The sequence below is a fragment of the Euprymna scolopes genome, chromosome 3, assembly GCF_053919585.1.
Source record: "Euprymna scolopes isolate OS-2025 chromosome 3, ASM5391958v1, whole genome shotgun sequence".
NCBI classification, from domain to species: domain Eukaryota; kingdom Metazoa; phylum Mollusca; class Cephalopoda; order Sepiida; family Sepiolidae; genus Euprymna; species Euprymna scolopes.
Genome location: NC_136484.1, coordinates 89,278,881 through 89,296,832, shown reverse-complemented (window position 1 = coordinate 89,296,832; position 17,952 = coordinate 89,278,881). Strand labels below are relative to the sequence as shown.

General features: G+C 33.9%; 1 protein-coding gene across 3 annotated transcripts in view; it reads left to right on the top strand.

The window, feature by feature from the left end:
• LOC145257147 (acid-sensing ion channel 4-A-like) overlaps positions 1-17,952 on the top strand; it is a 98,357-nt gene that overhangs the window by 34,709 nt on the left and 45,696 nt on the right. For all 3 annotated transcript variants that reach the window (XM_080115639.1, XM_080115638.1, XM_080115637.1), the window contains exons 3-5: positions 5,669-5,871; positions 10,247-10,374; positions 13,970-14,050. In XM_080115639.1, coding sequence (XP_079971765.1) covers positions 5,669-5,871; positions 10,247-10,374; positions 13,970-14,050 — 412 coding nt within the window. The remainder of the gene's footprint in view (positions 1-5,668; positions 5,872-10,246; positions 10,375-13,969; positions 14,051-17,952) is intronic.

Genomic DNA, 17,952 nt, shown 5'->3' with positions numbered 1-17,952 from the left:
GTCCTTCTCTGATTGAAGTGATGCGATAACAGAATCCTCAAGCGGTTCTCCAGTTTTTGGTATTAACCGGGATAGGCCATCAGCATGTCCTAACTTCTTTGATGGTAGAAACTCCATTTCGAAGTCGTAATTGAGTAGGATTGTTCCCCATCTTTGCAGTCTGTTTGCCGTATGTGTAGGCAATCCTTTTCTTGAACCAACGATAGCGATGAGCGGCTTATGGTCCGTTTGAAGCTTAAAATGTCTTCCATGTAAAAATCTATTGAATTTAGTCACAGCGAAAATAATACTTAGAGATACTTTCTCTATTTGGGAATAATTCTTTTCCGCCGGTAGTAGGGTTCTAGACGCATGTGCTATCGGTTTCGTTGAACCATCAGACATTTTATGTAGGATGCATGCGCCGATTCCATATGCGCTAGCGTCACTAGCTATGATTATGTCCAGTTTCGGATTATAATGGGTCAGGAACAGTTCTGATGTGAGCACGTTTTTTAGCTTTTCGAATGCAGTCTGGCATTCTATGGTCCAATCCCAAACTTTGTCCTTCCTAAGTAGCTCGTTTAAGGGTGCACGTAAAGTATGCAGGTTTGGAATAAAAGCTTGATAATAGTTGGCTAAGCCTAAGAAACTTTTCAAAGTTGTTAAGTCATGTGGCTCAGGCATATTTCTTATCGCTGTGGACCTTTCAGGATCGGGCCGTCTACCGTTCTTGTCTATTATCTGACCAAGGTATTTAATTTGGTTGAGGAAAAATTCGCATTTGGTGTCTTTCAGTGTGAAGCCATACTCACTTATGTTTTCAAATACCCGAAAAACATGTCTTTTATGTTCTTCTATAGATTCACTTTTTACTAGAATGTCATCTAGGTATCCTATAGAAAAATCAAAGCCGCTCAACATAGTGTCGATTATTTGCTGAAAGATAGCCGGGGCGACCTTGATCCCGAAAGCTAACCTATTAAACTTGAACAGTCCCCTGTGGGTGGTCATACACAAGAGTCTGGAGCTTTCTTCTTCCACGGGAATTTGTAGGTATGCTTCGCTTAAATCTAGTTTTGAGAAAATTTTTCCTCCATTGAGTTTCGTAAATACTTCCTCGGGGCTAGGTAGCCGGTAGTGGTGATCCCTTAGTGCTGCATTCAACCCTGTCGAGAAGTCTGCGCAGACTCTAATATCCATTGATTGTTTTTCTTTACGTATACAGTGGGGGCAGCCCACTCACTGTAGTCGACTTGGGTCAGTATTCTTGCCTTGACGAGTCTATCTAGCTCCTCGTCAATTTTTTGTATGGAGGCAAATGGTATGCTGCGTTTCTTTTTAAAAACCGAGGTGATGTTATCTTTTAATTCGAACTTCGCCTTCATTTTTGTGCAGCAGCCTAATTTGCCCGAAAAAAAAAACATTAGGAAATGACTCCATCAAGTCTTCCTTAAGTTTTTTTGCTTCGGCTGTAGGGCTGTCTATTTTCTGACAAAAATCGCTCATGGGCGAGTCCCAGAGTTCAAATTGTTGAATCCAGTCTGTCCCGAAAAGATTATTTGATTTCTTTAACACAAACATTTTTAGTGTTAAAGTTTTGCCCTTCAATGTTACATTTGTAGTGACTTCGCCTTCAAACCTAATGCGTTCTCCCGTTACCGAGTGAGCCACTCTGTTGGTTTGTCTCATTTTTGGTTTGCCAATTTTACACCAAGTATTATAGTTTATTATGGACAAATCTGAGCCACTGTCAAGTTGAAGCTTTACGTTTTTGTACCCGATTTTGACTATTACGTACTTCTGTACATTTTCATCTTTCCCTAGAATTCTCGTCGTTTTGACGTAACTCTTGCGATGTCCTTTTACTCTGCAATGCGAGGCTTTGTGGCCATTGCGTCTGCATAGATCGCATTTACGGGACCGGTAAGGACAATCTTTCTGCCAGTGGAGTTCTCCACATCCTCGGCATGGGTAACGTGGTAAATCAGGCTTATTTTGGTATGTTTTCTGAGTATTGCGTTTGGTTTTCACTTGACTTTTTGGGAAGAACGTTTTTTTATTTTGCACTTTCTTGATGTATGATACATTTGCCTCTTCTATATTTCTGGAGTCCTGTTTCTCAGAAATAATTCTTTGGCATTCCTCAGCCAATTTTTGAAGGGTAATGTCCGGTTCCTTTTCGAGTGTGTTCAATGCCCTGCGTCTGATTTCAGCGTCCTTGGTTGAGACTAAACCTTGAATAAAAATCAAGACCTTGAAATGTCGGCCGTTAACGAAGATAATTTAAAATTATCACAATGCCTGTTCACGACTGACGCAAATGTTGTGTAGTCTTGGTCTTCTTTGCGAGTCAGGTTTATACATTTCCATCTCTTATGGAATAAACTAGTTTTCGGGCAGTATAACTCCATTAAGGATTTTACAGCCTCGTTAAATGACAATTCGTTCGTCTGTTTTGGCAGTATATAGTCCAACTTTCTCTTCGCTTGTTCTTGCATTTCAAGTGTTTGGGCATTAAATTGTTTTCTTTCTTCTTCTCTTTCTTCTTCTCTTCGTTTTCTTTCTTCTCTTTCTTCGAACCTTTCTGCTTCTCTTTGTTGTTTTTCCTCCTCCATTTGCTTTCTTTCTTCTTCTCTTTGCTTTTGTATTTCGGAGAACTGAGTTTGCTGCAACCGTATCATAGCAGCTATTTGTTTTGAAAGTTCTTCCATGTTGAAAAATAACTAGTCTCCGAATTTCTAGGTCTGAGAAATTTCACCAAGAAAAAAACAATTTTATGAAGATGATATATGAAATAAATATTCACACATGAGGAGGGACAGAAGGAAAAGAAAAAAAAGTTCCGTGTTGTATCTTAGCAGAAAATGTAATAAGACACTTAAAAAGTTTTTGTTTAATTCCCATGAAAGGAAAAAAAAATAGTGAATAACTGTACTATTTGTTGAAGTCAGAGAATTTTGCCAACATCAAAAGTATTTAAGAAATATCAGAGAGAGAGAGAGAGAGAGAGAGAGAGAGAGAGAGAGAGAGAAATCTTTTAAAGTTACCGTTTTTTTCTCTTTTTTTTTTTGAAGTTCATAAACTTTTTTAGTTTCGACTTTCAGTATTTTTCTAATTTCCTTTTGTTGTTGTTGTTGTTGCTGAAATATTTTCCTTTTATAGAGTTTTATTTTTACAATCCTCGAATATGCTTTTATGGTCAGTACATATCCACATTGGCACGTTGGTAGAACTTGTTTCAATAAATAATTGTGGGTTAGATGCAAGTGTCCTATGTAGAGTCGGTTTAATGACTTTTCTGTTTCTGTTTTTATTTTTCTCGTTCACCGTAACAGAGAAAAAAATGGTTGCTTGCCAGCTAACCACACGTGTGTTCAAAAATACAAAAGCGTAAATTCAAGTTCACCAATAACTTTTTTTTCTTGTTGTTGAAAAAAAGAAGTAAACTTGTTGAACTTTTTAAAGTTGAATCAGAAAAATAGGAAACACGTGTGTTCAAAAATACAAAAGCGTAAATTCAAGTTCACCAATAACTTTTTTTCCAGCATAGAATGTAATCTATTTCGTTTTAAAACAAGAAATTGATTAGGACAGCAATATATATTTTTTTCTACTCACAGTTTTGGTTTGGCGATAACTTTCTTTTTTTTTTCTTGTTGTTGAAAAAAAGAAGTAAACTTGTTGAACTTTTCAAAGCTGGTAGAAAAATTTAAAGTTGAGTCAGAAAAATAGGAAAATAGACGTTTTTGATTATTAGTCCAAAGGAAAGGGTCCTTGTGAGGTTTTTTCATTCCTACGTCGCCAGATGTTGTGGCCTTATTTTAGGGGTTCACAATATCAGACAGGAGAGTCTGTAAAGTCATGTCAACGATTAGGCTGGCATGGAATCTCTGATTAGAGAGTCCAAAATGGCTGCCTTTCACAGCGATGGGAGAGTCCATGTGAAGACAGGAATAGGGGTGTCAGTTACCCCAGAAAAGTATAATATCCTCTCTACCCCTATATGGTGCAGATCGTGCCACTCTCGCACTTCATTATCCACATCAGGCACTGCAGCAATATCCTCTTTTAGTGGCACGCACTAGTTCTTTCTCGTGAGAACATCCACCCTGTTCTTCTTCCAGGCCACCATGATTAGCCTGCGCTTCACCAACATCTCTACTGCCCCTTATCCTTTTATCGTTTGAAATCATCGATTTTAGCCAGGTAAACACAGTAGTAGAGTCTATTTTCACACAAATATCGTGTAGTCACTATTTTCAGGCCAGATTCACTCCTTTGATAACCGTATCCTATTCTGTCACATTGATGTGGCTAACATCATCCTTTCTTATCCAGGGTGCGCCCTCTGCAACCACTCCACCCACTTCAATGCTGTTTGCATCATACCACACAGTATTCGCGGCACGTTCCATGTTCCGTGCACTCGATCTTGCCTTTCAGGACCTTTTCGATCAAGGCGGCTGTTCTTCCTCCCACTTTATCATCCCATCCTATTCCTTCAGCATGCCTCTTGATGTAGCTGCAGACTGTTCTAAGCCAGCCGGCAACGGGGTAATGCCCGATCAGTCGGCTGCATATGGAAAAAGCTCCCGCTTGTTGAGCTCTTCTTTCATTTATCGGATCATATTCCCCCTTTGAAATTCCAGGCCACCCGACGCACTTCGTTTCAGCTTTTGCTTCAAGGCCGTTCCTCCGGTCAATTCTTCCGGGTGCCTTGGCGACCAACCCGAACTTCTTCAAGTGAACCAGCACCTCCTTTGCAGTCACCAGAGTTTCATTTACGAGGATGTCATCGATGTACGAGCTCACGGCGCCATCTCCTTTCCCCATTCTTTCCAGAACCTTCTTCAGAATGGTCGACATAATCTTGAGTGCCGAGTTCAACCCGAACCCCACCCTTATAAGGCAGTAGGAATTCCCAACTTCGCACTAGCTTATTATTTTCGCATGTAAGTGTTACTTTCTGGAACTTAGAAAGATCTCAATTGGTTGAAAATACTTTGCTTTAACACTTTCATGTTTAAAATTGTCAGCTTTGCGGATTGAGGAGGGAAGCAAACTCCAACGAAGCAAAGAAGGAAAGGGTGTAAGCAATTATAGCCATTTGCATTTTAGCATTCGTAGGAAACACTTCGTGATTCAGTCATTACATTTCTATATAAATTCTTATCCAATGAGCCACGTTTCTTAAGTAATTCTAAATTATATTCTCAGTATCGTCTGCATTATGAATTAAACCTTCAATCTTCAGAAGACTATCACTTGGAACTAATTGCTACTTAGCACTTTATCTGTGGGGTCAATGGTCCATGTGAAATTACTTCAATTCAATTCTCAGTACAGCTACTAAAAATATAATTAAAAACAACTTAATACTTCTATTCAGTTATAACTGACCGAACGAGAGTAGTCTACCTTTGTGAATTAAATTATGGTTTTGGTTTGTAATTCGGTACAAATTCCCCAGTTCGACATAAGCATTTCCCAGTTCGACAAGATATGCTTAAAGAAGGTCGGAGGTTATATAAGTAAAAGCGTTATGCGATTAACATGCAAAATGAGAAGAGAAAATTTAAAATTTAGATGTTTTATTCAAAGGGAAACTATTATCAATGTTTTCAGAACTGTTTGGATTTGCGATTTTAATGTCTCTAGTTTCTTTTTCTTTTAAATATACTTACAGGTACTGGGGCAATGCTGTTTCATCTCAGTTATGTAGTATTTACGTATCTTGAATATGGGACAACTACAGGTATCACATTTAAGAATTCGAATTTAATTTTTCCTGATGTTCTTATTTGTAATAAAAATGCTGTAAGAAAATCGAAGATCCCGGATTTACAGAGTGAACCCTACAAAGCTTTCCTCAAACAATTCACAAATGTCGTAAGTATAGCCACAAAACATGCTTAATTTTGTTTACAGAAACCTATAAATAATTTTTATGATGTTTTTTCGGTATTATTGTACATTAGGATCCTATGCTAGTTTACCAAAAAAGAGAAAAATGAAATTTTACTTTTGTGGAATGATTACATGTTAACACCCTGAAATATTTGGCGGTAAAATAATAAATTTGTTAGCCTTTGCAGTGGGGATTCAGTTTAGCATATGAATTTAACGTAGAATAATTACCCACTTTCCGACTAAATAGCGTGTGAACAACATGTAACCTTTTCCTGGTTTTAGTTAAAGATTGTTTTCAGTGAACTTAAACTTAGTGATTAGAGTTAAGGGAAAGCATGTAATCATTGTTTTTTATCGCTAGAAATAAATATAATTTTATTTATTTATTTTGTTTTATGCTCATGCGTTAGAAGATTTGATTTCATTGCACATGCCTTTCATATAAATATACCTCTAAAACATTATCTTGTTAAAAACTTCTTGAAAATTGATCTAAATAATTTTTGGTGTGTTTTGTCATTTGTATAGTAAAGTTTTTCAGAGTGCTCATATGTAATTACCTAAAAGAGATAGAATCTCATTTTGGGGGAGGGGAGTGAATTAGCATAGGATCCTGTACGAATTTGCCGTTCTGTCAGACCATATCGGTTAAAAAGATGCTTAATCATTTGTCACACTATTTATTGGACAACCTTTCTTTAACAAATACTGCACTACAGTATTTTCAATTTATTTGTATTTTTGTTCTGTGAGAAAACTACAATTTGTTTATTTCAATTATAAATTCTTGAGAAAATCGCATAAGGTAGTCCAAAAGTCTTGTCAATAAAACGCTTCGTAAAATGCTACACAGGTTTGTGCCATGAACATGATGATATTTATACGGAACTTATCAATATGTGACAGTGTCAATGGCAGTGAATAAACTGAATCCATTACATGTTTTTTCTGTTAATTTAATACTTGTTTTTTTCTTGTTCTAGTGGAACTATTCTGTTTTATTGTTATTAAACTAGATAAACTATACAGGACATATCTATATAATAAAGTAAAGTTAATTTCCCCTTATTTCATTGGCAACTTTTTGAACTTTCCGTCGCATTTCTAACATCATATGATTTATATCACAACAAAAATTATATTCGCGCATTACTTGAAATATATTTTTTGTATTCTTCTCGATTTTCACTTTTTACAGACATTCAAGAATGAATGCGTATAGGAATATACTCAGAGTATTGTTTCCGAACATTTAATGAAATAAAACGCGTCTACGCAAGATGACAGCTAATTTCATTTTCATCTGCTTCCTAAATTCAATTTTTTGTAGATCTTTTTTCTATTTATTTAAAAATGTATAGTTCTGGAGCTTTTGTTTGGAGATATGCCTCACATGCGAAGAAAAAAAATTGCAGATTTATAGAATAAGCACCATTTTGTCAGCCAGTAACAAATACACATTCCCTGTCTACAATTCGCCGTGTCTAGCATTCATGCATACACACGTTTTCTTTGTTCTTTTCACCTTTAGCGTTCTTTAAGGTTTCTTTCTTTCCTTTTTTTTAGTAATGAAAAATAATTACTTGTACAATAGGGAATCACGTTTGAATATCAAATGTTTTTCAGCAAAGAAAGTTGTGTATTGGCAACTATTGGTGTCAGGTAATTACTGACACCAATAGTAGATTTCTGGTTTGCAATAATTTTTAAAGTTTGTCTAATTAGAACCATTGAAATACTCTCTTTTATGAAACCATTTTCTATGGTTTTGTCTGGTTATATAAGAATATATATACATATCTTCGTAACTACAAAATCCGAATTCCTGAAAATCCGTGTGTCCATTGTAGTATTAATGCTGTAAATGGATCAATATTTGAGTTGAAATAATCCCCCAATTATTTTTTTATTATCTCGTCACACTTCAGTAATTCTTTTTATTTTATATACTTTCTATAAATGTATATATTTTTAAACTACGACGGACAAGCTTCTGAAGATTTGTTTTTTTAATTGAGATTCTAATCTTGGGTCTAAAATGTGTATCAGAAATATGTCAAAATGTTAAAGTTATTAAAAAATTGATTGCTATTTTTTGCTCTTATTAGGCGATATTTAAAAACTAGTGTCTAAAAATTATATGAAAATCAGTAATCAAGCTTTGAAGTTAGTACTTCTCATTGACAAATATGAAACTTTCCCATTATTCGAAATCGAAAAATAGTTTTAAATCGACCTGCTCAATCTCAAAACGTTTAGTCGTCTCAATCTTAGTTTTAAATCGACCTGCTACAATCTTAAAACGTTTAGTCGTCTGGTTCTACACTACCGATCTTCTGAATGATTATTTGTTAATGTTTTTGGAACACTATCGGCTAATTAGAATACTTTGTAGCAAGATTGATGTTGTTGAGCTGGGTTCTTTGAATGTCACATTGTTAATTCCAATACCATATCGCCAGTTATTGTGGAACATTGGAGTATTTAAAATTCGGTTTTCCATCATGAGTTCCTGAAATCTAGTCGCCATTTGCTGAAGCCTTATGAAAGGGTTATAAAGAAAGACGCGAACATCAGGTTTAGGAAGAAAGAATATATTGTACAAAAAAGTGATTACGAAGAAAGCTTGTCGGTATTTGCAACTGTTAAGTTACACAGTCTGTAAGTATTAATTCTCGTTAATGGTTAGAAGAGTCCATTATGAGTGAATGGGTAAGTCTCCATAACAGAAAGAGTATAGTTGATATAAGCTAGCATCGTTTTATGGAGTCGTTCCTACTCGTATAAGTGTTTTAAGTTACTGAGAAAAATGCTAATCTTTAAAGATAATTCGAGATATTTGCAAAATAAATTAAAAAAAACTTTCAAATTCTTATTGAACGAGAAAAAGCGAGCATTTTCATTGAGAAGTGAAAAGCAGCGGAAGAAGAAGAATACGAAGAAGAAGAAGAAGAAGAAGAAGAAGAAGAAGAACCGATTGTTCAAAAGTTGACTTTGTCACTGCTACGAAAAACAGACAAAAGTAGCCGTGAAAAATTGAAATATATTCTATATAGCCTAACCTTTAGTAAGATATATTATAAAGCGTAAATATAATCGCTTTACGGAGTTTACAGAAAAAAATAGTATTGTGAATTGGTCAATTTAAAAAGAGTTGTCTTGTTTACTCTGAGAAAAGCATGAGGTTTGAGTAACGTCACCTACGATGTCATGCTAAATCTGTTCCTTTCAGCTGCTAGCATAAATGAGATGCCGATAAACTTGCCCGAAAAAACATTTACCGATGCTGTTAGTATTTCTAAAATTCTTAATTTTTCTCCAAAATGGCTGTTAATTGGTAACGTACAATATGCCATTTCTGTATTTTAAAATAAAAAAAATATTTCTAAATGCAGGAATCCATATCGATTCGAATGTTTCCGATTGCGTTTTACAAAACAAACTGCAATGACCAAAGCAGTTTACGATTTGAAATCACTTAATGAGTTAAAAAAAGATATTAAACCCATCCTTAATTATCCGTAATTTTAAGTTAGGTAAAAAATTTTAAAATATTTTAATTAATGGTTACTAATTAACTATTCAGCGACAGCTTGGTGATTTTCGTCTGTCCTGTAAATCGCAACCGGAAAAATTTGTCCCGATATGAATCCCCATTTGTGGAAAAAAAGATTGAAAATTATCCAAATGTTGAATATGGGGCGGTATGTGTCGCTTTTTCCAGGAGGAAATAGTTATGGAGTGGGCATCCATTCTGTAAGCCTCGTTTTTTGAGATGGAGAATTGGTTGGCATTGGCCTGGTTCAAGATAAACTTATCCATTACAATTTTAATCATACAGTTTCATAAACAAATATGCGTGGATTTGAAAGAATTACAAAGAAAAAATACGAAAGCATGTTGAGTAGGTGGACACGCATACACTGAAAACATGGATTGAATCTGAGTCACTCGTTCTGCGCTAGTCAAGTATTGACTTTGGGATGAGACATGGACATGTCGTATCATCACCTCGGCATGAAATCTTTGACTATCAAAAGTGTGCAAAAATTCCAATGAAAAACTCCAGTGGAAGTTCCTCCTACATAACGGTATTCTAATTGGATAATGTATTAACCACTCTGTGTGTAAGGATGAACTGGCACAAAAGGAAATAGATTATAATCATATAAATCCTACAAATGTCTTTAGAAATATAAACTAAATCCTTACTGCTCAGAAAAGGTATCATTTATCCGCATATTATTTTTTTTATAAATGTTACATTTCTTTTCGGTTGCTAGTATAATTGGAGTGTTGCAGAGATACATTGTCCAAAACTATTGTTGATTTTTAATCCTTATCTAAATTTCAGAACAACAGCAAACCGGGCAAACCCATTCAAAATACACTCAACATAACAAACCCATTTAAGAAAACCAAAACATCATGGCAGCAAAACGTCAATACTCAAATGAAACTCTATTATACTTCAGAACCAAGGTTTGTAATTTGTTTATTTATGTCTGTCTTTACGGGAAATAAAAGAAAATTTGTTTGTTTTTTTACTCATAGAACATTCCTCATCAAGGCCAGGAAACACTCAAATATAAGGGTTAAATAAAGCATCAGTTGATGATGAACGCTGCTAAACGAACATTCATGAAATGAGCAAAATATTTCTTCAGACGAATTGCTTATTTCAACGGCTCAATAGGTATTTGTTCACATTTGAGCCGTCCTCTTGGATAATAAATTTATCTCAAGGAATCTTCCGCTCATCCTGCCTATTTGATTCCAATCCTTTCGCGATGGAATTTACTGTATAACTGAAATTCTCTTTACCTTATATCCTCTAGTATCCCCCAGTCTCGATAATTATAACACATTAGAAAAAGTGGCTTTTCAATTTTAAGGCATATATATCAATCAGTAAATATAAAAAATATAACAGACAGTCCTTAGCCGTTCGTTATGATATGCACCAACCAGACAGTGGCTAGCAATGACAGATCAAATTCAGAATGACTTCGTAAGAATTTTGGTAAGACACTATTCTTAAGACATCAAAAAATAACTATGTTCTTGCTAATTCAAATCTGCGGTATTTTCCTGCTAATGATCGATTCGATTTGATAACTGACAGAGAATATTTAATACCTATTCAAAAGACATCCTCTTTAATTAAGAAATAATATATTTTTTTTAATAATTTATAATTTAGGATTATTTTTAATCTCGTTAATTTCATATTTTTTTGTTTATTGGAACTTTTAGGTTAAAATTTTTATCTGAAAGTACATCTTTTAAACTCCTCGGCCTAACGTTCACAGGAAACATGAGTTGGAACAATTACATTGAGAACATTGCCAGGACCGCTGCAAAGAAGGTGGGTTCTCTCTACTGTGCTAGAAAGCTATTAACGCCTGAAAGTATCCTATCCCTCTATAAGACCACCATTCGTATGGAGTATTGTTGTCATATTTGGGCTGGTGCATCTGCCACTAGTCTCTCGATCTTAGACAAGGTTCAAAAGAGAGTCGCCAATCTGATAGGTCCTGAACTGTCAGCTAAACTTCAGCCTCTGTCACATTGACGAAATGTTGCATCCCCCTGTCTGTTCTACAAGTACTTTAACGGTGAATGCTCTGAGGAACTGCAAGCAGCTAAATCCCACCCCTTCACAGTAGGGATCCCTAGATGCAAGAAAGCCTTCTACTCCAGTAGTTTCTTCCCCAGAACAGCTAGACTTTGGAATTCCCTTCCGAGCCCCTGCTTCCCGACTGTACTGACATGCAGAAGTTCAAGTGCAACGTGAACCGACATCTTGCTGCCCAACTTCCTACACAGTACCCCTGATGCTTATGTTCCTGATAGTAACTCCCTACAACAAAGTGTCAATGTGCCTTGTTTTGGGGTGAAAATGCAATAAAAAAAAAATTATATTGTACGTGGTGGGGGATTGAACCTTCGACGTTAGTAAGATTGTCATTTAGATTAAATTCACAGTTAGCACATTTTTCTGTTGGATAATATTTACAATTTTAGTAATAATTTTATAACATTTAAACGTAATCTTAATTTTAGGTGCGTAATATTACAATACACACACACACACACACACACACACACACACACACACACACACACATATATATATGTATATATATATATATATATATATATATATATATATATATATATATATATATATATAAAAAGTGAGAAAGAGAGAGGGCACACTTCTCAACCTATATACTCAACGAATTTTTGATCTACAGGCTTGAAATTTGGGATATAAAATATTAAAACGCATGAGAAACTTTTTAATCGGTTTTCATCCAGAGAAAAGAACTGCTAAGGGGTTAAAATTGAAAAATTAGTTCGTAGGGGTTATTGGAATTTTATCTATTTGTTAACTGTTTTACAAATGCGCATACGTGAATCATTCACATGACAGATTACTTATGTCAAGAATAAGTAAGTTTGAAAAAACTTTTTAAAGATCATGTCAAACTACCCTATTGGTTATCGTACTGTCTTTAGGTTTTGGTTTCGATCTCAGCTCGAGTATTTTTTACTTACAAGAAGTGAACTGTTTAGAAAAAACATAATAATCGCATGCACATGTCCCAGTTGTTTTCGTTTTTTTTTTACTTCATTTTTTTAAAGGGATTTAACGTTATGTTTAATACTTACGGTATTTCTGTTTATAATAAATAAGAATTCTGCATTAATTAAAATATAATATTTATGTTTATTTTACGACCGGGCAACACTGGAAAATCTGCTAGTATATTAGTGGCCTGGCAAGGACACAGGGGAGATAACCGAAGCAGCAAAATTGAAAAATGTAGGGGATAAAACCGAAGCTGCACTATATATAAAAGTGTAGGCAAATTTGGGCATATTTTATTGGTTTGAAAATATTGATTCTTTTTTAATAATTGTCATAAAATATTAACCATAGAATAGCATTATAATCTTCAAAAATCCTGTAAATTTTTATGTAGTTTTGCCCCATAGAACGAAAGATATGAGCATTTCAATATTCAATTTGCCTACGAGTATAGACATATCCATATATTGACATACCACTTTATTGCCACATTTTTTGGTGGCGTCTGTTATTTTTTTAGGGGTAGTGTTTATTGTGGCCTGGTAGGCACACGTAAAACCTACCTTAAAAAAATTTAAATCCGATATTCGTTTTCGGCACACTCCAAAACCTATAAAACACAAGTTTTTTTTTTTTAAGGTAGGTTTTGTGTTGGTCTATCAGGCCAGAATTACCAAATAAACACCTAAAAAAATAACAGACTCCTCCCTCAAAAAACAGGTGGCTATAAAATAGGTGTTTATTTTACGTTAAATTAATATAAAAAATGATCCCCACTTTTTAATTTCTTCATGTCTTGAAAACTACTCGTTTCCTGGGATTTTAACTGTTATTTTCATTTTCATTTGAAAACCTATAATAGTGGCAATTTTAAATGATTTTTTTGTTGGTGGAAAGATACTGAACCTTTACCAATATTTCAATCAAAACCATTTGTTTTCCTAGTTTTGCATATAAATTACAAAATATCTGATATTTCCCCAAAACCGCTGGCCTTTATGGAGGGGAAACTAAAACTTGCTGCTATCGTTACAAATGATCAAAAATAACAGCAAGTGGAGACTTGATTCCAAATATTTCTCATATTTTATACTCTCATCTTTGGTTTTCATACATAAAGTAAATGTCGCAGTGTATAAGAATTATTTGATACTGGAGATATTCATAATCGTACTCTATTTCCAAAAGAGGGGAGAAATATTTGAAATCAAGTCTCCTCTTGCTGTTATATCAGATCATTTTGTAATCATGACAGAAAGTTTAAGTGTTCCCCTCCATGAAGACCAAAAGTTTCGGGGAAGTATATATATATATATATATATATATATATATATATATATATATATATATATATATATATATATATATATATAGTTAGGGAGCATAAGCACTAATTGCAGATATTATCATGCAGCTAAAGATAAGTAGTGATTTTAACTATTTTTCTTTGTTTATTGCATACAACATTTATGATTTCAGAGATATAAGAAAAGAAGTCAGCCACCAAATTGATGATATGCTGCTAAATTGTGAATTTAATGGAGAAAAATGTTCATCAAAGTAAGTTGACATATTTCTATCACAGAATGTTACATATTATTAGCATCGTTACTAAAGCTATGTTTGAAAATATATTTCATAACGAATACAAAGACGAATCAATGAAAGTTTTTGCGAATAATATTCATATTTATCGTTAGAATTTGTTTAAAAGCGCACCGGTAAATCCAACAAGTATACCAAGTTTATATATAAAAATAATATGTGAGTTATGAATTAACGACATGTGAAAATATCGGAATTTACAAATTATTATATTAAGTAAACAAAACGTACTGTTTTTATCAAAACGAGTGTTTTTATCAACAAGAGTGTTTTTTTTTTATCAGGAATAGCGTTTTTTTTTAATAAGAGTATTTTTTTAAATCAAGAATAGTGTTTTTATCAAGAATGGTGTTTTTATCAATAAGAATATTTTTATCAAAAAGATTCCTTTTATCAAGAATAGTATTTTTTATCAAGAATGGTGCTTTTATCAAAAATGTTTTTACAAGAAGAATGTTTTCACCAGGAAGATTGTTTTTTTTTTAATAAGAATGTTTTTACTAAGAAGAGTGTTTTTTTTTTAAATCAAGAATTATCAAGTATGGCGTTTTTGTTCAAGAAGAGCGTTTTTTATCAAGAAGAATGTTTTTACTAAGAAGAGTTTTTTTTTTAATCAAGAATTGTGCTTTGATCAAAAAGAGTGTTTTTATCAAGAATAGTATTTTTATCAAAAATGCTGTTTTTACAATGAAGAATGTTTTTATAAAAAAGAGTATTTTTATCAAGAATAGTGTTTTTATAAAGAGTGTTTTTATCAACGAGAGTGTTTTTTTATCAAGAAGAGTGTTTTTATCAAGAATGGTGTTTTTATCGAAAAGAGTGCTTTTTTATCAAAAATGCTGTTTTTATCAAGAAGATTTTTTTTTCAAGAATGGTATTTTTCTCAAGGAGAATGTTTCATCAAGAAGAGTGGTTTTATCAAGAATGTTGTTTTTATCAAGAATGGTGTTTTTATTAAGATTAGTGTTTTTATCAAGAATGGTGTTTTTATCAAGAATGGTGTTTTTTTTATAAAGAATGGTGTTTTTATCAAGAAGATTTTTTTATCAAGAATGATGTTTTTATCAAGAATGGTGTTTTTATCAAGATGAATGTTTTTATCAAGAGGAGTGTTTTTTATCAAGAAGAGTGCTTTTATCAAGAATGGTGTTTTTTATCAAGAACAGTGTTCTTATCAAGAAGAGTGTTTTTTTTTATCAAAAATGGTGTTTTTGTCAAGAAGAGTATTTTTTTATCAAAAATGGTGTTTTTGTCAAGAAGAATGTTTTTATCAAGAAGAATGTTTTTATCAAGATTTTTTGTTACTTGCAAATTTTCAATTTTTGATACTTGCAGATTTGGCAATATCGGTTATTTTACTTCAATTTGACTTAGAAATTCACCATTTGGTTTTAGCAAGACGGTGCCCTATGCCGCACAGTCCTTGATGAGATCAATTTACAGCGGAAAACATTTAATGAACAAATAATTTCACAAAGTGGACCTGCCAACTGGGAACATCGTTCATGCAATTTGATACAATTAGATTATTTTCGTGGGGGATACATGAAGTTCGATGTCTACACTGATAAACCAGACACAATGGACCACTTAGAAGACAATATTTGACGCGTTATTGCCGAAAAAAGCCTTATGTAATTTGTAGAGTTGTTAAAATTGTACCTCTAGATTATGCCATATATGTGCAAGAACCATATGCCTGAAATTATATTCAAATTATAAATGCCAAAAAGTAACATTTGGAATAAACAATATATTTGTATAACAAATACATTTTACTGTGATGCATATCTTCCATCAACAATCAACAACATCATCTCCAGACCTGAAGCCAAACTCTTTACTAAGAACTTCGCATCAAACTCAACTCTGGCATAAAGGTCTATTTCACAAGATTTCCAGCTAAGGAATAGCTGGAAATGTCCTGTCAATTATCAAATCCTTTCTCTCTGATAGATGTACTAAAGTTAGTTGTTGATGGGCAAGAATCTGAAGCTCACAGTATTAATGTTGGCGTCCCTCAGGAATCCATCCTAGGCCCAATTCTTTCCCGATTTTCATCAACGATCTCCCAAATCATGTTCTATGATCATTCGTCGACATTTATGCAGACAATACTACCATCTATGGCAACACTTCAAGGGTTGACAATGATCAAGATCTTTCTGATTCTCTCTCCTCTGACCTGAAGCATGTAATACAACGTCGTAAAAAATAGCTACTGCATTGAAAACCAAACTTCTATCTTTTCATTAGCAATGGCCCATTTAACCCCAGCTGAGGAAGCACCACGCTTTGACAAATTTCTAGGACTGGCCTGAAATATAAGACCTACATTAGATCTGTTGCCAAAATCACTGGAAAATTGGTAAGGTTAGTCTCCCGTTCTAGAAAGTATCTCACTCCTGACGCAATCCTTTATCTGTACAAGAGTCAAATATCTCCTAAAATGGGATACTGTTGCTCCATCTGGGGAGGAGCTCCTATGAGTACTCTTTCCTACCTTGACAGAGTACAAAACCGTTTTTGAAATTTAATAGACGAGTACCTTTTCTGCTCCCTACTCCCGACTTCTGACAGAAGAAATATTGTGAGTCTTTCTGTTCTATCATTAATTCTATGGTAGATGCTCGATTGAACTTCAAGCTATTCATCCCCTCTGCAAAACATTCACAGCAAATACTCGTCTAGCCATAACAACTGTAAAAATTTCCCTCAATCTCTATTTGTGCCTAAAACTAAGCGAAAATTCCATGAGCAGAGTTTCTTTTCTATAACTGTCCATCTGTGAAATGCAACACTGTGAGGCTACATCCCAGATGACTATAACATGTAGGTTTTCAATCTAATGTAGGTAAGTTCTTGTCGAATAACAAACCACTATCCAAGTTCCACCACTGCTGATTATGTTGTCTCATCATCTACTGCCACTTATAACCCTTATCCTTGAGTTACTCCAAGTAAAATATTTTGATCTAAGGTATATACATATTTATGAGGCATGAAATATAAAACTGGCTGAGGCAACAGAATCCCTTTGAAGCTATCCTTGTCTAATGCCTGTCATCGGTTGGTCAGTCAAATTGGCTCTCAGTTTGTGTTTTATGCTTATTTTTTATATTTTATGCAGAAATGGAGGTGATTAGGTTTTGACCATGTTTTTGCAGTTATAGCATTCAAATTTTGCTGGGTGGATTAGAGAAAGATAACAGCAGGTCTTTTTTTGAAGTGTAAATCCTCGTCTCTCATGTTAAAACTAAAGTTATTGCTACTCAGGCTCACGGGCCATTCAAAATGCCATCGCCGGGCCTGATCTGGCCTGTAGCTGGTAGGTTGCCGACTCTTGCTTTAATGTAAAAGATTTTTAAAAATAAACTGAATGAATTTGAAACTAATGGTCAAATATAAATTTATATGGACATTTTTGGAGTCTATCTGATGAAATATTTCAGTGTGTTGATCTGTATATCATCTTACATATCATGTTAAATTTTTCAATTTAAATTTGACATTATATTGTTCATTAAAACAAGAGATTTCCAGGGAGGCAAAATAAATAAATATTAACGGGTACGATTTAAAACTCCCACAAAAATTCTCTAGTGTGACGAAAATGGAGATAATTAGGGTGGAGCGCCCTCTAGTATATGTAAGTGTGGGGATGTAAGTAATGTTAAAAATACTCTCACCCCTAGATGAAGAAAAGTTTGTTTTTATTATGTTTTTAATAATATATATAGGTTTGGAAATTGTATGGGAATGTCACTTTTCGAATAGACCTGTGTTCTTGTATTAAAAAAACAATTTTTTGAATGCATATATTTTGGTGCATGGATATGTAAATGTGGGAAGGCTGC